This window comes from Gekko japonicus, unplaced genomic scaffold (assembly GCF_001447785.1).
Source record: "Gekko japonicus isolate JY-2015 unplaced genomic scaffold, Gekko_japonicus_V1.1 scaffold614, whole genome shotgun sequence".
In the NCBI taxonomy this organism is placed as follows: Eukaryota; Metazoa; Chordata; class Lepidosauria; order Squamata; family Gekkonidae; genus Gekko; species Gekko japonicus.
This window is the reverse complement of record NW_015161421.1, coordinates 780,757-791,561: the sequence shown is the minus strand read 5'-3', so window position 1 is coordinate 791,561 and position 10,805 is coordinate 780,757. Positions and strand designations below refer to the sequence as shown.

General features: G+C 45.6%; 1 protein-coding gene across 1 annotated transcript in view; it reads left to right on the top strand.

Annotated features, from left to right (window-relative positions):
• DCC (DCC netrin 1 receptor) overlaps positions 1–10,805 on the top strand; it is a 591,220-nt gene that overhangs the window by 127,627 nt on the left and 452,788 nt on the right. Inside the window, exon 4 of the mRNA XM_015428299.1 lies at positions 783–939. Coding sequence (XP_015283785.1) covers positions 783–939 — 157 coding nt within the window. The remainder of the gene's footprint in view (positions 1–782; positions 940–10,805) is intronic.

Genomic DNA, 10,805 nt, shown 5'->3' with positions numbered 1-10,805 from the left:
AGCAGGAATTCATTAGCATAATAGGCCACACCCAACAGCAGAAACGCATTAGGATTGGCTGCATTAGGGGTGTGTGGCCTAACATGCAAAGGAGTTCCTGCAACAAAAAAGGCCCTGGGTTTTGACCACAAACAAGGTAAACAGAATAAGAAGGGAAAGGTGGGTGTGGCTGGATAACCACACTTCTGGTAACATGGGGGTGTGGCCTAATGTGCTAATGAGCTGTGCTGTCAGGGGTGTGGTCTAATATGCTAATGAGTGTCTGTTGTTGGGTGTAGCCTATTATGCTAATGAGTTCCTGCTGGGCTTTTTCTACAAAAAGAGCCCTGACTGAAATATTCGGTAAAGTTTTATGAAGTTTTTCTGCCCTTGTGATTGGTGTGAAATCAGAGATCCCTAAGAAGGACCTAAGCAAATTCCTGAGACATAGCAACTGTCAGGAAAGCAACTCTTATCAATTTATGAAGCACAGACATAAGATATGATGTGTATCAGGTTTGGTTGAAAGTGGTCCATGGATTCTGGCCACGATCCAAGTACATCTAAGCCACATGCTTAACTCATGGTACGAAAGTGTTTTTGAATACACAAAAATGTATTTACTGTTAGTTCTTCTTCTTTTCTCTTTTCTCTTCTTCCTCTGTTGATCTTACTCACACCTGATCCACTTGGTCCTCTGTTTCCTAAAACACCAGTAGTGCCTACGACAGTTCTCCCCACTAGCCCCGAAGCCCCCGAACCACCAACCTCTCTGACGGATTCCTCTCCTTCCCCTTCTTTAGCTATCCCAAGCTCCAGTGTCCTCCCCTCTGCTCCCCGCGATGTGGTCCCTGTTTTGGTCTCCAGTCGGTTTGTTCGTCTCAGCTGGCGCCCACCCACAGAAGCGAAAGGGAACATTCAGACCTACACCGTCTACTTCTCCAGAGACAGTGTGAACAGGTAAGTCCCAGTGCCCGCATGCAGGTAGCACAAGTGCTCATGAGCAGGGATCTGCGGATGCTGTACTGTAAATGGATCAGAATGCTGTGTCCACCCCCCAAGCTGATGTTTCATTCATTCATTCCAGACCCATAGCCAGGAATTTTTAAAGTCAGGGGGCATTTAAATTGCTTAGTGGCACTGGTGAATTGAATTAAAGGAATACCCAGCTCCTTCCCTGCACCTGCCTCCGTTTGGGGGCCCTGGGCTGGATGGGAAGTTACAGGTCTTGTCAGTAAGTCAGGGGGCCTAGCCCCAAGATGCCCCACTGTAGCTACGGGCTTCATTCATTCATTCATTCATTCATTCAGTGGGAGAATTTCAGATTAAGGTAGACTTGGCCATTCATGTATAAGGTATACTAAATACATGGTAGAACAAATTTAGAGTCCAGTGGCACCTTTCAGACCAACAAAGGTTTATTCAAGGTATGAGCTTTCATGTACATGCACACTTTTTCAAATGCTTTGGGAAAAAAGTGTGCATGCACACAAAAGCTCCTACCTTGAATAAACCTTTGTTGGTCTCAAGTCAAGTCAAGTCAGCCTTTATTGGCATAAATTATCAGTACCATTTATACATTTTAAATCCAGTTAAAACTCATATATACAATTCTAGAAGAACCTTTGGCGCAGCTTTAAAGCCAAGCAGAGACACTTAGCCACCTTCTCTGTGATGTCCGGACTCAGATCTCTTAAAAGTCTATTCACCTTAAGTGCATCAGAGCAAGCACCCATGCTGGTTAAAAGAGAGTGTAAGTATGTGATCCTTAGGTCCATATACAAATTGCAGTGCAGGAGAACATGAGTGACAGATTCCACACATTTCGATCTGCAAGGGCAGTATCTGGCCAGATGAGAAACCATGTTAAATCTGCCAAATAAAATGGCGGACAGCATAGCATTATATCTGTTTGCTAATGAGCTGTGCTGTCAGGGGTGTGGCCTAATATGCTAATGAGTGTCTGCTGTTGGGTGTGGCCTATTACGCTAATGAGCTCCTGCTGGGCTTTTTCTACAAAAAAAAGCCCTGAAAGAGAGTGTAAGTATGTGATCCTTAGGTCCATATACAAATTGCAGTGCAGGAGAACATGAGTGACAGATTCCACACATTTCGATCTGCAAGGGCAGTATCTGGCCAGATGAGAAACCTTGTTAAATCTGCCAAATAAAATGGCGGACAGCATAGCATTATATCTGGGCAGGGTGAACGTTCTACATTGTTCAGGTACCTGCAGAGAGGATAGATACGAAGCCATCAGCCCTGTTGTAAGGGGAATCTCAAAATTCAAGGGGGAGCAGGTTTCATTGCCTAAACTATATAAAGTTTGGTGCTCCGAGTCTAACGACCTGTTTTTAATCTGCTGGAATGCAACGGCAAAAGGCAACATGGACAGGGATTCCAAAGAGAGACCCAATACTTTAATCCTTTGTTGGTCTGAAAGGTGTCACTGGACTCTACATTTGTTGTACTGCTTCAGACCAACATGGTTGACCACCTGAATACTTGAAAGCAAAAGGAGACTCTAGTTTCATCCCAGAAAGCATTGCAGCCTGGCAAAGGCTGTCTTCTGAAACACAAGCAGTGCCTGGCAGCTGAACTCTGCTCCACTTGCATAGTTTACACATTCCAAGCCTATTGTGCCATCTCGGAGGCCAAGCATCTATAGCAGGGGTGGCCATACTGTGGCTCTTTCACACATATTATGTGGCTCCCGGCAGGGTGGCTGGGGAAGTGAAGGGGAGGCGTGCAATGTTCACTCTAAGCTATGGAGTCCTGTGAGCAAAAATTCTACTTTGTGAGCTACTGGCACTGAAGTTGTGAGCGAACGATTTGGCTGCTGCATAAATTGGTTTGCTCTGGAGCCCTCCTTCTTGAGCTACGACGAAAATCTGTGAGCCGGAGGCTAAAAAACTGTGAACTAGCTCACACTAAGTCAGCTTAGAGGGAACACTGGAGGCGTGGCTCCCTGATTGATCTTCCCTTCCATAGACAGTGCTCCCCTCCCTGGGTAGACTTGGGGCGGGGGAGCAGAGAAAGAAAGCAACTTGCATTCTCAAAGCACGCACACACCCCGGCCAGCTTGGAGAAAGCATTTGTCTCTTTAAAGAACATTATCACTACCTGGTTTTGACCCCTTTTGTTTTTATTTCTGGCAGTCTTATTTAATGCTAATGTTAATAAAAGCAAATTTGCATGTATATATTTTAAAAAACAAACACTGCGTGTGTAATATTTGTTCATGTCTGGAGGCTCTCAGACATCTGATGTTTCTTCTATGTGGCTCTTGTGTTAAGCAAGTTTGGCCACCCATGATGTGTAGATTAGCGGTTACATCTGTCTTCTGTTCAGTCTAGTGGCATTTGACTTGATCGTTACCTGGAGGAGAGGCAGAGTTCATAGTGCCACTAAGGGGAGGGGACTGGCTATTGTTACAATTATGGCATTCCTTATTGACAGCTACCTAGCCTGCCTTTAGAGTCAAGAGGGTATAAATATTGTTGATTTTTTTTCAGGATTTGGGGCTGCCAACAGTCTGCTCATTTGGAGACCTCAGTTGGCAGCCAGAGATCTCTCTTTCTTGATTGTGTGCAGTGCTTTACATTTCATGGAGTGCCCACGAGTTCTTGTATTGTGAGAAATGGAGAAAAGAACCTCTTTCTCTACCTGCTCTATCCCGTGCATAATCTCATAAACCTCAATCATGTCACCCCCTCAGTCATCGTTTCTCCAAGCTAAAGAGCCCTAAGCGCCTTAACCTTTCCTCATAGGGAAAGTGTTCAGACCCTTTTATCATTCGACTTGCCCTTTTCTGCACTTTTTCCAAAGCTATGATATCCTTTTTAAGGTGTGGTGATCAGAACTGCACACAGTATTCCAAATGAGGTCGCACCATTGATTTATATAGGGGCATTGTGATATTGGCTGATCTGTTTTCAATACCCTTCCTAATAATCCCCAGCATAGCATTGGCCTTCTTTATTGCAGTCACACACTGTCTCGACATTGTGTGAAAAAGAGCAAGGCCCAGCCAATGTGGCAGCAACTTGTCTATGTCACTTCTGATGTGACCCAGAAGTCACATCATCATGTCAGCGACGCCAGGGTGATGCTCTGGTATTTGGGGGGAAACTCTGTATTAGAAGCCAAATTTACCATAGAGTTTTTGCTCAAATACCAGAGTGTTACCTGGATGTCACAGCATAAGAACGTAAGAGACGGCAATGTTGGATCAGGCCAGTGGCCCATCCAGTCCAACACTCTGTCACACAGTGGCCAAAAATACCAGGTGCCATCAGGAGGTCCACCAATAAGGCCAGAACTCCAGAAGCCCTCCCACTGTTGCCCCCTCCAAGCACCAAGAATACAGAGCATCACTTGTCCCAGACCGAGAGTCCCTATCTATACGTTGTGGCTAATAGCCACTGATGGACCTCTGCTCCATATGCTTATCTAAGTGACACAGACATGTCACTGCAACATCAGCTGGGCCTCCCTCCCACTCCAGGTCAATCCCCCCCCATCTCCCACTGGATGCCAAGACAACTGTAGGGTTGCCAGATCCCCCAGTGGGGGCGGAGGTCCCTGTCGCCAGGCCCTTCTGCCCTGCTGCTGATCAGCTGGCAACCCTAGGAAAGTGAGAAGGAGTGTCTTGCAGTTACCAAACCTAGAGTGTCCTTTCCTTGAACCCAGTCCTAACAAAATGGTCACCCCAGCTGGGATCCAAATGTCATTCCGTTTCATTTATGGGAATGAGCCAGTGGGAACCTTAAAGGAGGAGGGCTTCAGGTTGCAGCTGAAGGCTTCCTTCGGAACTGTTCTAAGACGAATTCTTTGAATTTACCTACCGTCCTTTTGCCTGCCTTGGGTTTCCAAGGCAATTAATGCACAGTATGAATATCAAATAAACAGTATATTAAAAGGAGGGGGGGAGTACAGCTTCCATTAGATTTATTTAAAGGTTATTGGTTCTTAAGATAAAGCACATAAAGGAAGCAATAGTACAGTTAATACATTTTCAGGCAGGTAAGACTCATTATGTATATTTATGAATTCGTATGAATCCGAGTCTTTGAGGACAAGGTGGAGATATGCTTACTTTTACGGATTACATGAGAAAAAGTGCCAGGTAGAGCTTCTGAGGCTACAGAAGACCCACCTGACCCAGTAGTCATTTTCCATTTTGTTTGTTTGTTTGTTTGTTTCAAGTCTTCAGTGCTTTTTCTCTACTTATGACTGACTGTATGGCTGCCAGTCCCTTGGACTGCAAGAAGATCAAATCAGTCAATCCTAAAAGAAGCTAACCCTGACTGTTCCCTGGAAGGCCAGATAATGGAACTGAAGCTCAAATACTTTGGCCACCCAATGAGAAGGGAGCACTCACTGGAGAAGACCCTGATGCTGGGAAAGACTGAAGGTCAAAGAAGACGGGGACGGCAAAGGATGAGATGGTTAGACAGTGTCATCGATGCAACGAACATGAAATTGAGCAAACTTCAGAGGACGGTGGAAGACAGGAAGGCCTGGCGTGATCTGGTCCATGGGGTCATGAAGAGTCGGACTCGACTGTGCGACTGAACAACAACAAATGGCTGCCAGTGGATCCCACCAAAGGGTTTTGACAAATAGTTTCATAATTACTAATCTTATTGCTATTTTGTAATTTTAAATGTTTTAGAAGTTTAAAGGCATTCAGATTACTGGGCTGTCCTCCTAGAAAATGAACTCTCCCATCCATTTATGAGCAGGGTTCCCTCTAAGCTGAGTTAGTGTGAGACAGCTCACGGGGTTTTTTTAGCCTCTGGCTTATACATTTTTTGCCTTAGCTCAGGAAGGAGGGCTCCAGAGCAAACTAATTTATGCAGCAGCCAGATCGCTCGCTCACAACTTTAATGCCGGTAGCTCACAAAGTAGAACTTTTGCTCACAAGACTCCACAGCTTAGAGGGAGGATTACTTACGATTAGAGGCAGAACTTCAGACATGCATGCAGCTTGTATTTCTCCGCAGCTTGTATTTCTCCGCATTAAGTGGAAATCACCCAACGTATCCACTGAATAAGGCTTCTCCTGTGTGAAAAAAGATCCATTTATCCACAAGTGTATGAACACATGAAGCTGCCTTGTACTGGTCCATCAGAGTCAGTATCTGTCTACTCAGACTCGCAGTGGCTTTCCAGGGTCTCAGGCAGAGGTCTTTCACATCACCTACTGCCTGGTCCTTTTAAGTAGAAATTCCAGGGATTGAACCTGTGACTCTCTGCACGCCAAGCAGATGCTCTACCACTGAGCCACAGCCCCTCCCCAAGGATATTAAACTTCATACAATTAATTGTAGTTTCTTGATGATATAATGGGAAATGAACACTTGCTCAAGACTTCACCTGTTCATCGCATGGACAGCCTGTATCTTACTTATGGCTTGGAACCATCCTAATGTTTCCACAGACAGAAGGATTACCACCCAAAGGAAATGCTCTGGTGGATTAGGGTTGCCAGCCTCCAGGTGGGGCCTGGGGATCACCTGCTTTTACTACTGATCTTCTGTTGACAGAGATCAGTTCCCTTGATAAAATGGCTGCTTTGGCGGGTGGACTCCATGGCGTTGTACCCTGCTGAGGCCCCTCCCCAAACCCCGCCCTCTCCTCGATCCGCCCCCAAAGTCTCCAGCTATTTTCCAACCCAGACCTGGCAACCTTATGGTGGATCCATGGCATCATTTGGAGTTTCCCAGTTCACAATGGACTAAGGAATATCTAGGTGAACCTGGCATGTAATCAGCGGGCTTGGTTCAAATCAGATGGAGTCACAACTCAAGGAAGCAAGAAGATAGATAAGGGAATTCAGAGAACATTTCACAATGGACACGCTTTAGGATTTCCAGCATGCGTGTCCAAGCTGCATAGTCTAGAAACCGTACCATTTTGTCCTGATCGGTGTTTTTGCATGGAAAATGGTTTCTATACTGTTATTATTCACTCGAGCAGACCTAGCATCGTTGTGCAGTTCAATCATATGCTTGTGCTGTCTGAGATAATCATCACTTCCTATTTTTAACATTAACACCCCCCCTCCCAAGATAAGAGCAGGGGTTCTGTCTTAGATGGTAAGTAGAACTGTTTTTGCTAAGTAGAAAAATTCAGAAAGTATACAAGGCCCGGAGTGGTTTTCTTTGTGATTAAAGTGTGAAATGCACACACTTCCTTCCAACCACTGCATTTTAATTAAAGTTGGCATTTCAGAGATGAGTCCTGGAGGTAGCCATCTTTCTGAAAAACAATGTCATCCATAGGTCTGTGGAATGATCCTCACAATACAGAAGAGGGCGAAGGGCCCATAGCCTGATGGAATCGTGAATGTTGACCACATTGTTGTTACCAATGCTCCCTCTAAGGCTAAGCTGTAGAGTCTTGTAAGCAAAAATCCTACTTTGTGAGCTACTGGCATTAAAGTTGTAAGCGAGCGATTTGGCTACTGCATCCATTAGTTTGCTCTGGAGCCATCCTTCCTGAGCAAAGACAAAAATGTGTGAGCCAAAGGCTAAAAAACTGTGAGCTAGCTCACACTAACTCAGCTTAGAGGGAACACTGGTTGTTACCTGAAGCTAGTTGTTCAATGATCAAGTTCCTTTCCTGGCATTGTATCCAATAAAAGTTCTATGATGCATGGAATTCACTGCCACAGGAAGTGGTGGTGGCTACAAGCATGGACGGCTTCAAGAAGGAATTGGATAAACATATGGAGCAGAGGTCCATCAGTGACTATTAGCCAAAAGGTATGGATAGGAACTCTCGATCTGGGGCAAGTGATGCTCTGTATTCTTGGTGCTTGGGGGGGGGGGAACAGTGGGGGGGCTGCAATAGTCCTGCACTGGTGGACCTCCTGGCGGCACCTGGTATTTTTGGCCACTGTGTGACACAGTGTTGGACTGGATGGGCCATTGGCCTGATCCAGCATTGGCTTCTCTTATGTTCTTATGTTCTTAACAGTGAATAGTTGCAAAGATTAAGTTCATTCTGAAGAACTGCACAAACAGCGTGGCTCAGCCATTGAGAGGAGGGAACTGGTACACAGTTCTGCAAACAGGAGATCCAAGAAATTCTAGACCAGGACTCTGCAAGCTCATGTTTATATATTCATTTACATCTTTTATACCCTGTCTTTCTCCCTAGTGGGGACTGTGGCAGAACAGGCCTGCTCTGGCCTGCAGACCCCATTCTGCCTTGCCCTCCAACATTCTCCCAAAACCTAGAGAGGCTTTACTCTCTCTCCAGTAACCTGCTACCACCACCTGACCTTTCCAGGAATTTCCCACTGGGAGGGTCAGGACTCCCAGCTTCTCATCCAAGATCTGAGGCCTTGCCTCTGTGCCTCCTGCTGCCCAGTGCTTGGTTGCCATGGGGACAGTTTACTGCCTTGTGTACCCCTGGAGGAATAGCCACTTGCCAACTGCTGGCCTTCCCCAATGCACTCCTTTTAAAATGGCATGTCCAAGATGGTGGAGGTCTATGTCATGCAGAGGACCACTGCCAGCATCCAAAGCTATCAAGTATTTGTTAAAAAGAAAATGTTCAGAAGCATACTTTTAGCACAGCACCAGATTGAGCAAGGGGTTCAAAAGAAATGGGTAAAATGCAAATCCTGTTTCCCCCTCTCTCTATATATGCCCTTTCAGATGTTAAAATAGGACAGGCTCCTAAATCTTAGGAAGTTACCAATCTCTACAGAGTGACCATTACCTTGACGCTTTTTGTAGTTCTCTGGGCCCAGCACGTGGCTAATGGCCGCTTCCTCCAGACCTCATTTAACAGTTCTGTCTGCCCTGATGGACCCAGCACAAAAGAGACCTCCTTCTTGCTACAAGGAGTTTTTATCAACTCTTTTGTCCCCACCCATTGACCCCGTCAGGCCAGGTCAGCAAAGCTCTTCCTGACATCTCTAGAATTTTCCTTCCTGTAGCCTCTCTAGTATCTAATTCCTCCAAACCTCTGTTCCCTGATAGATCTGTTAGCATTTGTATGAAGATAAAACTGGAAAAAAATTGGACTGCCTTCTTCCCCCCCCCCTTCCTCCCTGCTGTCTCCCCAGAGGAAAAACAAACTTTTAAAACTCAGAGCGAAGCTTAAATGAAAAAGAAATTCATTACTTCACAGGAACACAAAGAGGCTTACAGTTCTCCTTCTCCTCTCCTCTGTTTCATCCTCACAACGACTCTGTGAGGTAGGTTAGGCTGTATGACTGGCCCAAGGTCACTAGGGCTGCCAGCCTCCATGTGGTTCTTGAAGATCCCCTGCTATTACAACTTATCTCCAGAGGGCAGATGTTGATTTGCCTGGAAAAAAAGGTTGCTTTGGAAGGTGGAATCTGGGGCACTGCACCCTGCTAAACTCCCTCCCCTCCCCAAACCCTTCCCTCCAACCCCCCCCAAACGTATTAGTCTCTAAGGTGCTATTTTTGTTACTGTCCATGGGGTTTTCTTGGCAAAGATACTGGAGTGGGTTGCCATAACCATAAAATAATAAAAATGTAAAAAGTAATAATCCCCAAACGTATTAGTCTCTAAGGTGCTATTTTTGTTACTGTCCATGGGGTTTTCTTGGCAAAGATACTGGAGTGGGTTGCCATAACCATAAAATAATAAAAATGTAAAAAGTAATAATAATAAAAAGTACAGACATCACCCTGCCAACAAAAGTCTGTATGGTCAAAGCAATGGTATTCCCAGTAGTAATGTATGGCTGCCAGAGTTGGACCACAAGGAAGGCCGAGCGCCGAAGAATAGATTCTTTTGAACTATGGTGCTGGAGGAGACTCTTGAGAGTCCCTTGGACTGCAAGAAGAACAAATCAGTCAATCCTCAAAGAAATCAACCCTGACTGTTCCCTGGAAGGCCAGATAATGAAACTGAAGCTCAAATACTTTGGCCACCAAATGAGAAGGGAGCACTCACTGGAGAAGACCCTGATGTTGGGAAAGTCTGAAGGTCAAAGAAGAAGGGGATGGCAAAGGATGAGATGGTCAGACAGTGTCACAGATGCAACAAACACGGAATTAAGCAAACTCCGGAGCATGACGGAAGACAGGAGGGCCTGGCGTGATGTGGTCCATGGGGTCGCAAAGAGTCGGACTCAACTGTGCGACTGAGCAACAACAAGGTGCTACTGGACGTGAGTCCAGCTGTTGTACTGCAGACTAACATGGCTGCCTTCTGAAACAGATCCTAGTCGGACACTAACCACTTCACCACACTGGCCCTGTTATTACAACTATTTCTGAATCCTGATCTAAGCATGGCAGTCTAAAATTTAGACAAGGAATGTGTACGACAGTGGTATTCATCCAGTCATTCCCAATCCAAAACAGTACATGGGATTTCCAGTTTAGTTTTTGATTGGAAATATCCAAAGTGAAACGTGGAATTTCAGTCAGGGTTTCAGATCAGAAATATTTGAAGAAGAAGAAGAAGAGTAGATTGGATTTATACCCCGCCCTTCACTACCCAAAGGAGTCTCAGAGCGGCTTACAAACTCCTTTCCCTTCCCCTCCCCACAACAGATACCCTGTGAGGTAGGTGGGGCTGAGAGAGCTCTGACCGAAACTGCTCTTTTTCAAGAACAGCTGTGCCAGAACTATGGCTTGCCCAAGGTCATCCAGCAGCTGCAAGTGGAGGAGTGGGGAATCAAACCTGGTTCTCCCAGATTAGAGTCCGTGCACTACACCACTACATCAAACTGAATGCACACTAAGATTAGATCCCAAATTAGAGTCCGTGCACTGCACCACTACATCAAACTGAATGCACACTAAGATTAGATCCCAAATTAGAGTC